The sequence below is a fragment of the Mesoplodon densirostris genome, chromosome 8 (assembly GCF_025265405.1).
Source record: "Mesoplodon densirostris isolate mMesDen1 chromosome 8, mMesDen1 primary haplotype, whole genome shotgun sequence".
NCBI lineage: Eukaryota > Metazoa > Chordata > Mammalia > Artiodactyla > Ziphiidae > Mesoplodon > Mesoplodon densirostris.
The window spans coordinates 19,312,707-19,325,541 of record NC_082668.1 but is presented as its reverse complement, the minus strand read 5'-3'; the positions used below and the strand labels follow the sequence as shown (position 1 = coordinate 19,325,541).

Below are 12,835 nucleotides of genomic sequence, written 5' to 3'. Positions count from 1 at the left end.
GTGAGAATAGGGCCAGCCCTGACTTGAATGGGCACTGCCAGGAATCCCCCTCTAGTTAGGCCACCATCGATTGGCCCCCTTGAGCTCCCTGGAAATGAAAATCAGGCTCCTAAGGGGAGAGGAAAAACAAAAGGACCAAATATGAAGAAGTAACCCCTGTTCGATCCTTAAATATTCTTCCTGGACTTAGTATCCTAGAAACCTCCCATCCTACGGCCTCCTGTGCCCTATCTCGATGGCCTCTTGCCTAGCAATAGGCCTAACGAGAAGAAGGAAAAACAGACCCAAGGCACTGACCGCATGGCCCCCCTGCACCTTCATCCCGAGCTCTCTGTCTCTGGTTTGTTTATCTTCCTATGTTGCTTATTTTGATGGCACATCCTTTCAGCTCAGTCTTGGGTGACCCCGTGACCCTTCTGTGTCCTGTTTGTAGGACCCCAGGCAAGCAGAGTAACTGAAAAGATGCACTGGCCATAAGAAATGCTGCAGTCCCGGTAGGAAACCTTTCGGTTCTAGCAGTTCTGCAGGACATTCCGAGGACAGGGCAGTGATCCCAGGGGTCACAAGAATTCTACATTATCCTAGCCCTTGACTCTCCTCTATTTGTGCGTATAAAAGTAGCAAAACAAAATAGGGATAATCCTAGACTATGAGTCAAGAAGTGTGGATGGTCCTAAACATACAGCTAGCACCATATGACCTTAGGCGAGTCACTTAACCTCTCTGAGGCCCAATTTCTTAATCTATGAAATGGAAAGCTACAACTATCTATCACCCAGATCCTTTCCAGATATAATAAAATTCTACAAGTCTATGCAGTTTGGATGTGATCCACCCAGAACCTAGAGGACCAGAGTTCTTGAAGTAGTTGGTTCCAAACACCAATCCCCTCCCTGGGCTAGCACCCGTATTCCGTATGCTTTCTCATTCAGTTCTGCAGTGTTCCTCCACCCCAGTAGCATGGAAGAAATGAGACTTCAATTCTACAAATGAGAAAATAGAGGCTCTGAGAGAAGTGATTTATCCAAAGCCGCCAAATAAATCAGGAGAATAACTGAAGATCCCAAATATGGGTCTAACAAGCAACACTATATCCACAGCCCACACCGCCACAATTTTCATAAAATCCCTCCAGTGTAGGCGTATCAACATATTCACCCACAAACCTGTTGAGAACCTATTACTTCTAAGCACTATGTTTGGTGCTGGGAACACAGAAACACATTCAACGTGGTCCTTGCCCTCAAAGAGTCCATAGATCAGTGGAAAAAGATATAGTCTTGCAGACATACAAACAGCATCATGACAAAGTTATAACTAGTAAAATAGAGGCATGAACCAAGGCACTATAGTAGCAGGAAAGAAGGATTATCTTTACAAGGACAGTCCGGAAAGGTCTCCCAAAGAAGCTGAAGCTGACACTTGAAAGATTAATAGAAGTTTACAAGGTAGATAAGACCAGGGCACTGGGCATTCTAGATAAAGGAACAATGTGTGCAAAGACACAAAGGCTAGAGAAAACAGCATTTTTGGTAATTCAAAGCCATTCTGCATGGCTGAAGCATAAAATACACGGAGAAAAATGTTGAGAAACCAAGCTGGATACGTATGCAGGCACTAGATCAGGAAGGGACCTCCCTGCTGAGCTAAGAATAAGCCTCTCATTGTTTGACTAAGGGGCTGAGGTAGGGAACTAGTATGCCATCCCAGCCTACATTAACCTCCTTAATACCCAGACCTATCTGAGAGAAAACTATCTGAGGGAAAAATGGGGGAAGCTATCTGAGAGAAAAAGGGCCTAGGAAATCTCTCTCTGTCACAAGTTTAGGTTTAATGATCTCTCTTTCCCCATGAAGACCTGAAACCTATTCTGCTTCAGGACTTAGCAACACATGCTTTCCTTCTCCTCCAGAATTACAACTGCTTCAGTAGTTGGACTGAGCGCTCAACTCACATGTTTTGTTCTCACTGTCAAGACCTCAAGCATCATGAGGCTACTGCTCAGTCAACGGACAAAGGCAGAACAGAAGGTTCCAGATCACCTGCTTTTTTGCTCAGCCCTGTGAAAAGCACTAATTTCAGGTTCAAAAGAAGTAGGAGTCGCAGCCCCTGTCCACAACAAGCTTACAAATTAGCCTAGAAGACAAGACAGAAATATAAATAATCTATACATAACACAATATTATAACAGCATTATTTACTTACACAATAAAGTACCAACCTGGGTAACATGTATAATTAGAAAATAGTGCAATAATACTAGGGTACCAACTGTACGACCAACAAGTCTCAGAAGAGTTAGAGAAAAAGATCAATATTGACTGGTATTATCAAAGGTCACTACTATTAATATTACCCCTGCTTGGCATTTAGTAGATGTTTCTTTTGGCCAAGCTCAATCCTTAGAAGGGAAACCTAGGCAGGAGCTTCTGACAGGCCACAATTATCTACTCCCCATTCATTCCTTTGCCAGTCCCCTTGTATAAACACTGTGATTTTCCACAGCCTACTGTGCCCACAAGACAGTCCCCAAATGGTAGCCCTGTGCTTTTCACCTTCCTCTACTGCGGGATGTCGAAGGGGCCCGGACAAGTAATAATGACTAGCCCCCTGCTCCACAATCCAGACCTGGTATCAGATCCCAGCAAGCAAAAATTTAGCAACTGGTCAACCAAGGTTTCCAAGAGAATTCCAAACAAAGTCCCTAGGTACTTTAGCAGAGATGTTTTACAAATGTTCATCAGCTCACTTTCGCCTTTTACATCTTTCCCCCTACTTCTCCCCATCTTCCCCAGGAACATCTTAAGCTTTATCAGACTTTCTATAGGTAACTTTTCCACAGAAAGGGCTCTCCAACGATGCAAGCAAACCTAACACCCAAAATGCAAGTCACCACTCAGGCACCTGGAAAGAGGAAGTAAAGCAAAGCTGCACAAGGAGAAAGGAAATAACAAATACTCTACCTCTACCATGAATTGTTCCAAGAAGGAATTCTCTTCAAATGGCTCTGTCTTCAACCGATCTGTAACAAGAAGGGAGGCAGAAAAGAAATATGAGTCTTAGAATGAGTTTCCTACCTGTGAGATGGAAAGGGAACAGAGCCCAGGATTTCTTGGGAAAGAGGATAAAGATGCAACACCCAGAGACACCTCGTCCAGTGGGAGAAGAGGACAAACAGGAGCAGGAAAGGGTGATTAGCAATAAATGACAGGCTCAGTGGCAGCATGTGCTCTAGAAGGTTTTCCCACCACAAAGACAGGTGAAATTGAATTTTTATTCTGAAGTTGGAGCTATGCAGCTTCCTAAAGTCCCAAGTCCTTTTTCCCTCATGAGATTTTATATAGCTGTTGGCCCTTTCCAGAGTCTTTCCTTGCCATTGCCTAGGGCATGTCTAGACTCAGTTACAGTTTCTATTGGATACTTGGGCCCCAGCCAGGTACTTGATGCAAAAGAAGTGTCATCTAGTCTCCAGTCCTGGTGAGCACCCAGCACCCACCCTCGGGAAAGCACCTCCCTAATGCAAATGAGTCTCTCCCTTTGCTAAGGCTCTTCGACTGTCTGTACCACTCCCGACCCAGCTCCTCAAAGAATGTCCTCTCACCTCGGCTCAGCGTAGCCCCACTCTCCTGGTAGTCCTGGATCTCTAGATCTTTCATATGAAGCAATGTTGCTAGGTCCCTCACCTGGCACTGCAGTGCCAGACTCATGCCCATCAGAGGACGAATCAAATGTTGGGAGACCTTCCATGGAAGAGATACCAATTAGCCAACAGATAAACATAAAGTACTCCCTAACAGTGTATAAGGTACCAGGAAAAAATACTGAAAAACAAATGTTTTCACAGGAACTTGTATTTTCATAGTCAAGCAACCCATTTACATGAATGTAAACACAAATTTAATAATTAAATAAGTATATGAAAGAGGTTCAAGGATTTTCTTTGTGGCACAGATAAAAGGATGGGAAGAATAAAGGAGAACATGTATGAGTAGATAACCTAGAGCTGTGATTTAAGAGAAGGATGTGATACAGGTGGTAAGAGCTAAGTGTGGACTCAACTCTAAGCAAAAACTGAGAGGGCTTCCCTGGTGGCGCAGTGGTTGAGAGTCCGCCTGCCGATGCAGGGGACACGGGTTTGTGCCCCGGTCCGGGAAGATCCAACATGCCTCAGAGCGGCTGGGCCCGTAAGCCATGGCCGCTGAGCCTGCGCGTCCGGAGCCTGTGCTCCGCAATGGGAGAAGCCACAACAATGAGAGGCCCGCATACCGCAAAAAAGGAAAAAAAAAAAAAAAAAAAAAAAAACCTGAGAGATGGAAGCAGAAGATCCAAGTACCTCCAAGCAAGTAGGTGCAACTAAAACAGAGTATGCTAGCTGGAGTGTAATAGAAGACAAATATCAACAGAAAGTAGAGAACTGTGAAAGTCAAATCAGACCCAGACACCAATTATGAACCATTTCAGGGCTGATGATAGCCTATGAGGCCAGAGTTTCCATCTGTTCCCACAAATGCAGCAAAGTCTAAGGTCATTGTTGTAACAGAAACAAGCCAGTCACCAAGAGACCAGCCTAGGAAGGAATAAACCACCCCTCTACACAGCTTGCTCTTAACCAGAGGTAAGAAGGATGTAAGCATGGCTATACTGCAGCACAGCTAGAGTGATGTTCTCATATGGTAATGCATAGCTATATAGAATAACCATTCCATTCACCTATACAAGGTGTCCATTAGCTGTCAAAAAAATTAGCTAAAATCGATAATTTGTGGCTGGGGGATATTATGAAAGTTCCTTTCCCTTCCCCCAAGGAGATGAACTAAAGGAGGCAGTGAGAAGAAACGCCCTAGATCACAGGTCAGCAAACTTTTTCTGTAAGGGCCAGAGAGTCAACATTTTCAGCCCTGTGGCCCATATAGTCCCTGTCACAATATCCAACTCTGCTGCTGTAGCAAGAAAGCAGTCATAGAAAACATGTAATAAATGAAGGTGGCTGGGTTCCAGTATAACTTTACAAAAATAAGCAGCAAGCCAGGTTTGGCCTGTTGGCCATAGTATGCCAACCCATACCCTAGACCTAAAAAGGATAGCTTTTAGACAAGAAATCCCACAGAGGCTTGAAGTGAGGAAAAGGTACTAAAGTGGCCCATAAGATGTGCAAGCCAGACTCATCTGGATCAGGATCAGAAGTCTGGACTCTTCAGACTTGTATGTTTTCATTTCCATTAATTTTCTAGTAAAACTTATTACTAAAGACTTCAGGTGTATTGTGGCTCAAACTAACAGGAAATGATTCTTTTTCTCTAAAGACAGAGTAGAGGAGAAGACACTGGGTGTGTGTTAGGGTTGCGGGAGGTTAGGATTTAGTGGCAGCAGCTTTTGCACCAGCACTAGGACCCAAGAAATGCAGGGTAACAGTGCAGAGTGGAAGGCCGGCGATCAGGCCCAGCTATAGACACCCGTCACTTCTTTCTGTCACGTAGCACGTCCCAACCTAGAACTGTCTGCCAGCTCCGTCCTTAGTATAAACTTAAACCTCCAGGAAGTACTGCTCAGAACGTGACAGAAGCTCTGCTTTTGGAAAATGTATCTGCTCTAGACTCAACTCTCTTTCCTAGGAATTGTTTTTAAGTTTGGTCCTTCTCAAGGGAGATCAGGAGGAAAATTAGGTGAATACTTGTATGAAAGCAAGCCAATGTTTGGTGAGTTGAATTGAAAATAATTGCCACTGCTAACCAAGCAGCATCACCATCCATTTGCTGGTAGCACTCAAATAACAGAAATTCCTAGAGTTAATAACCAACCTTTCTCTGGGGGCTACTTTCACAGCAATTCCTTTGAGTAGTGGTAAATATAACAGCGTGAGACATGATGAGAAACAGTTTTTAATCAATGCCATGTCTAATTAAATGTGGTAATTATTGAAATTATTGATAGGACTCCAATGTCTATAGAGCATTTTTTAAAAGCTTTTTATCCTTAAATATTTCAACTTCTCAAATAATTTCACAGGATTGGGTTACACCACTCTGACTCATTGGGGTATAACTCATTTCAAACTTAGTTGAACCCTAACTTAGATCAATTAATTAGAATAAAACATTGTGGCTGAAGCAACAGATTTCAAAGCAAATCTACAGACACTACAAAGAAAAATCTTGAAGTGCTTTAGGAGGCTGGGACACTCCCTCCCCTTCATTTACAGACAGCAACATATGAAACGATGCAGTTCAATAAATCAATTCAACAAATACCTACTGGGTGCTGAATACATGCTCTGACCCTGTGAGGCTTCTGCGCTCAAAGAGATCACAACAGTTAAGGAAGTCAGGAAGTGTGGTGGATACAGAACAGGAGTCGTCAATCTTCTCCAGAGGAAAAGCTATTTATAATTTTCCCCAGCATCTTCAGATTTCCCATAGAAATGTTCATAAGTCATAGGCAGAAGAGCAGGATGGCAGTTATCAATCCCAAGATGAAACGTATCATGTTTAGATATAATGAAAAGAATAGTAGACTGGGAATTAGGAGACCAAGATTCTAGCCCTGGTTCTCATAGCACCTAGATGTGAAAATGGCTTAACCCCAAATATTCTCATGGTCCTTGTCTTTTTTATTTTTATTTTATTTATTTATTTTATTTATTTATTTTTGGCTGAATTGGGTCTTCGTGGGTGCACACCGGCTTTTTCTAGTTGCGGCGAGCAGGGGCTACTCTTTGTTGCGGTGCGCGGGCTTCTCATTGCGATGGCTTCTCTTGTTGCGGAGCACGGGTTCTAGACACGCGGGCTTCAGTAGTTGTGGCTCGCGGGCTCTAGAGCGCAGGCTCGGTAGTTGTGGCGCACGGGCTTAGTTGCTCTGCGGCATGTGGGATCTTCCCGGACCAGGGCTCGATTGCATGTCCCCTGCACTGGCAGGCAGATTTTTAACCACTGAGCCCCCAGGGAAGCCCCTTGTCTTTTTTTAAAAAGACAAATTATGGAGTTGGACTATTTGCTCTCACAGGCCCACTATAATGCTAAGGTTAAGTAACATTACATATGTTCTCTTATTTAATCCTCACATCTCTGTGGTAAGGTCAGGATTGGTATCGCCATTTTACAGATGAAGAAACTGAGACTCGTAAAAATTCAGTAACTTATCCAAGGTAATATAAGTAGTCAAAGTGATGGAGCTGAGTTACAAATTCAGGTCTGCCTGTGCTCCTTCTACCACCAAAAAAACCTTCAGATGTGACTCCTGGGAATCATAATCTGGCCAAAGAGGTGACAAATTTGAAACTCAAAATATGGAATATAAAGAATTACATTAGAAAAAAAAGATAAGAATAACAACAACAAAAAAGAATTACATTAGATACTAGGAAGAATAGACAGTGGGAAGGAGGAGGGGGTGATGAAGAGAAGTCGGCCAGAAGTGGAAATGGGCTCAGTGCTAGAAAGCTTTGTATATTCCATAATATCCTGCAGAGACATAAAAAGTATTACATTATTAATGTGAATGTGGTAGGGAGTGTGGGGAAACAGGTACTCTCCTACTCTCCGACATGACTTGGAGGAGTTAAGCTGCACAGTCTCTCTGGAAGACAACACAACATTACGTTAGCGAGATCAAAGATGCAAATACTCCTTGATTCAGCTATTCCCCTTCTAGGAATTTACTCACACATTTACACATAGAAAAAGTAAATGCAGGATATTCACTACATATAAAAACAAAAGAATGGAAACAATTTAAGTGTCTACTAGCAGCAGAGCAATTAAATACACGTTGATAAACTCATTCATCAAAATGCTATGTTGCGGGCTTCCCTGGTGGCGCAGTGGTTGAGAGTCTGCCTGCCGATGCAGGGGCCACAGGTTCGTGCCCGGGTCTGCGAGGATCCCACATGCCGCGGAGCGGCTGGGCCCGTGAGCCATGGCCGCTGAGCCTGCGCGTCCGGAGCCTGTGCTCCGCAACAGGAGAGGCCACAACAGTGAGAGGCCCCCGTACCGCAAAAAAAAAAAAAAAAATGCTATGTTGCCATTAAAAAAATATTAAGGCAGGTCTTCTAAATGTATTGCTGTGAATGATTTCTACGTTCTAAAACTAAGTGAAAAAAGCAAGGTACTGAACATTGTGAACAGAACGCTGCCATTTGTGAAAATACATATATCTAGATATGTATTTGACTATATGAGTATATTTATATATACATATACATATACTGATATATATATGTATATATACATACATATACACACACGTATACATGTGGCTTTCCTTGAGAATTCACAAGAAGCTGACAGCAGTAGTTGCTTCAGAGAAGGAAACTGAGGGACTGGAAAGGGAGTAGAAAGAAGACCTATTTCTTCCCTACATACCCTTAAATGCTATTTGAAGTGTTTGCCTTTTGCATGAGTTACTCATTCAAAAAGAATTAAATAAAAACTATGACAAGAATGAGTAACAAACAAAAATTATGACTGTGTGACCTCACAGACACACACACAAGCCTGAAATAGTATCCGCCTACATCCTCACCAGTGTCCACTGGCTCTAACTTTTTCCCTATAAAGCTTCCTCAGGTACAGGGATTTCCCTGGGATGGTATTCTTCTTCTTTTAATAATATACCTTGAAGCATAATTATTAATAAATTGTTCTCCCCATGGCCAACCAAGATTCATTCTACTCTAAACACTGTTGCCTCTTTTTATTTATTTATAATTTATTTTATTTATTTATTTTTTTGGCTGCACTGGGTCTTTATTGCTGCGCGCGGGCTTTCTCTAGCTGTGGCGAGCGGGGGCTACTCTTCATTGCAGTCCGCGGGCTTCTCATTGCGGTGGCTTCTCTTGTTGTGGAGCATGGGCTGTAGGCATGCAGGCTTCAGTAGTTGTGGCACACAGACTCAGTAGTTGTGGCTCATGGGCCCTAGAGCACGGGCTCAGTATTTGTGGCGCACGGGCTTAGTTGTTCTGCGGCATGTGGGATCTTCCCGGACCAGGGCTCGAACCCGTGTCCCCTGCATTGGCAGGCGGATTCTTAACCACTGCGCCACCAGGGAAGCCCCTGTTGCCTCTTTTTAAATTGCAGCTCCCCAATTAGAGGAATTTGCCTAGAATAGATAGGTTTTCTTCACCCATTACTTTCAATTATAATATCATTATACAAGTGTTCATTAGTGTATTCTTTTAAAAGAAAAAACTATTAGAGTCCATCAGCTTCCAACAAGAACTGCCTCCCCAATCTCACTCTTCTGAATTTCCAGGGCTGTGTGATATAAAATGAGAGTAGCTATTGCTAGGGCTTCCCCAAGGCTGCCCAAATGTTTTGGTGCCATAACAAGCATTATTGAGGGAACAGTGCCTCCTGGTGTTACTTAGAAAAATTTACAGGGGTTTTGAACAAGATAGATAAATTCTACCTAAAGCAAGGTGGAAATTTTCACAAGAAGTTCAATTAAAATCAACAAAATTGAGTGATTATTATTTGCTAAGCACTGTTTATGGGCCTTAAAAATTCAGAGGTTAGGGCTTCCCTGGTGGTGCAGTGGTTGAGAGTCCGCCTGCCGATGCAGGGGACATGGGTTCGTGCCCCAGTCCTGGAAGATCCCACATGCCGTAGAGTGGCTGGGCCCGTGAGCCATGGCCGCTGAGCCTGCACGTCTGGAGCCTGTGCTCCGCCACGGGAGAGGCCACAACAGTGAGAGGCCCGCGTACCGCAAAAAAAAAAAAATTCAGAGGTTAATGAGCAGCAGTTCTCCAAACACTCAAGACTAGCTTGGGTCAAAAATACTAGATCAAAAATGGAAGTTTGTTGAAAAGCACTTTGTTCCATCACCCTACTGTTGCCAAAGCATCACACTACCTCTGGGAAACTAAAGAAGGGAGACAGGAAATGATGCCCACTTGCCTTCAGATCCCTCTGCTGATAAACCTACAACCTTAGGACCCCCATAGAAGACCCTGTCCTCTAATGCTAAAACAAGCTCTGTTTATATAAAAGGGTGGAAGGACAAGCAGAAGTAATTCCTGCAAACTAGTTTTTCACTCTCAACTAACTAATTGCTAATAAAAGCTCTTGGGGCCTAGAAAGCTACAAGTGAGCAGAGGACATTATCTTCTGAGTCCCTGAAAATGGGCTCTTGAATCAGATCTACCTGGGAGTCAAATTCCAGCTCATTCATTTATAAACTGGATGACTTTGGACAAATTACCTTCAATCTCAGCTTGCTACTCTGAAATATGGCAATAATACTTATCTTGCAGGACAGGACAGTTGTGAGGATTAAATGACAAGATAATGTTCAGAAAGGTACTCAACACTGGTATACAGCCTACCCTACTGCCAGGGTTATCTTGATAAATTACAAATTGGATCATGTTAAACCCCTGCTCAAAGTCTTTCAGTGAATCCCTGTTGCCTTTGGGGTAAAATCCAAACTCATTAGAATCCTTCAAGATCTGGCCACTGTCTACCTCATTTCTCACGGCTCCCTGTAGTCATGAAGTTCCCCCACTTGCCCCACACTTATACATCTCCACACCTCTCAGAATGCATTCATGCCTAGAATGATCTTTTTATTTTCTCCCAGTTATTTTCTACTCATCTTCAAACCTCAGGTCAGAAACTATCTCTTCAGAAAGGTTTTTCAGATCCTCAATCATCCTGGGCTTATCTCAGTCAAAGTATATACCATAATTTATCCTGTTTCCTGTCTGTCTTCTCATTAGATTATGAACTCCAGGAATAGGCTATATTGTTTTAGATCTGGACACCCAACAATTAGCCTATAGCAGATGCTTAATAAATGTTGAATAAATGAAGTAACGAATAAAGATACCCGGTAAAGCATGTAGGCCCAAACTATGCTCCTTTTGTAAGGAAAGAATGTACCAGTCAAGAAAACTTTTTGCCTTCTTTCTAGTCAAGGAAAGTTTTCTAATTGGAGGCAAATGTCAAATGGAGTTTACCAAAAAAAAAAAACCACCTAAAGCTTCATTTGAGAATCTTTGAGAAGGGAAAGCAGCTGGCACCCCTTTCCCTACCCCATATTTGAATTGCACTTACCAGTGAAGGGCTAGCTAGGATGCAGTGGAAATTCCAGTAGAATGGGAGACCAGACAGCTCACTCCGCACCCGGAGTATCAGAGCCTCTGCCACACGATCACAGGAGAATGTAGCTTTGCCAGCGCAAGCAGTGTCCTTCAACAATGGGCGAAGCAGATCATCCAAATGACGAAGAAAAGCCGCAGGAGGAGCAGTCAGGCGCTTGTTCAGCTCCTAAAAAGAGAGCAAGCATTGTACAGGGTGAGAGGGCTAAAAGGAAACTGACTCCCTGGTAAGTAACAGCAAAGGGAAGCTCTGGTTAACATGAAGACAGAGGGCAGAAGAGGAAGGGAAGGGAAAATAAAAACATCAGAACAGGAAAGAAGAAAACAAAAAGAAGAGAGATCAACTGGCCTACTTCACAATTCTGCCTTCCACTGAATGCACTACAGAAACACATACACATACACACACACACACACACACACACACACACTCATATGGAAAGATCCTAGGGCTAGAGGTAGAAGTGCAGAACATTAATGGGAATTGTAGCAACCTAATTTGACCTTCCTTGGCTACCTATAGGCCAATGAGCTGGGTGATGTCAATGCCCCCTGACCTTCACTAGGAAAGAAATTCTGTCCACTGCCACCCATAGCAGTACTTCTCTTCACACTTACCTTGGCTCGCTGGCTGATCACACTAGTGTCCACCTGTTCATGCCACACCTGTTGAAGATCTGAAACCAGCAAGGCATAGCCCTGCTTGGTGATATAAGCCTTGGCCAAGAGGGAATTCTCAGCAAGCTGTAGCCGCGCCCACGGCTGCATCAGCAGGCCTTGCTCCAGTTCCTCCATCTGCAGGAGAGTCTTAATTTAGCAAAGTGCCCCCAGGGTGCTGTAGGCCTGGGGGGACACCACTCAGAGAGTTCTCTATCAAATACATCTTGTGAAAATCCTAAGAAAACAGAAGGCATTGATTTACATTCTACCTCCTCTCCTTCACCCTCCCAGTATATAACCAGCTGAGCACCAACCTTACCACCTCTTGCCACTAAAAATCTATTTAGAATTGTGAGGGGTTTTTTTTCCCATATTAAATTCCTAGAAAACATAAAATATCTCCTTCTTCTATAGCGGTTAAGCCTCAGCATATTGGTACTAGTATTTCTGCTTTCTAATAATATAACAATATGGAAACCTAAACCATTCTTGTTGCATCTTTATCACATTCCCAATGAATATGTCAATGCTATCCTTTCCCAGAACTTCTAGAAGAGAAGAAATAGTTCTTGTTTTACAAAACATCGTCATAAGTGTCATGCGCAGGAAATTCAAATTATTTGATCATTATCTAAAAACAAAACTCTGGGCTTCCCTGGTGGCGCAGTGGTTAAGAATCCACCTGTCAATGCAGGGGACACAGGTTCGAGCCCTGGTCCATGAAGGTCCCACATGCCACGGAGCAACTAAGCCGGTGCGCCACAACCATGGAGCCTGCGCTCTAGAGCCCGCGAGCCACAACTACTGAAGCCCGCAGGCCTAGAGCCCGTGCTCCGCAACAAGAGAAGTCACCGCAATGAGAAGCCCGTGCACCGCAGGGGAGAGTAGCCCCCGCTCGCCGCAACTAGAGAAAGCCTGCATGCAACATCGAAGACCCAACACAGCCATAAATAAATAAATAAATAAACAAATAAAATCTAAAAAAAAAAACTCTGGAAGCTCTCAGAATTTTAAATATGTGTGTGTGGGTATATATATATATATATATACATTTATATGCCCCCTAAATATATTTTTTCTCTA

At 43.3% G+C, this 12,835-nt stretch overlaps 1 protein-coding gene across 1 annotated transcript in view; it reads right to left on the bottom strand.

The window, feature by feature from the left end:
• NHEJ1 (non-homologous end joining factor 1) overlaps positions 1–12,835 on the bottom strand; it is a 76,037-nt gene that overhangs the window by 61,177 nt on the left and 2,025 nt on the right. Inside the window, exons 2-5 of the mRNA XM_060106497.1 lie at positions 11,711–11,887; positions 11,049–11,261; positions 3,602–3,740; positions 2,964–3,022 (exon numbers count right to left, since the gene is read on the bottom strand). Coding sequence (XP_059962480.1) covers positions 2,964–3,022; positions 3,602–3,740; positions 11,049–11,261; positions 11,711–11,887 — 588 coding nt within the window. The remainder of the gene's footprint in view (positions 1–2,963; positions 3,023–3,601; positions 3,741–11,048; positions 11,262–11,710; positions 11,888–12,835) is intronic.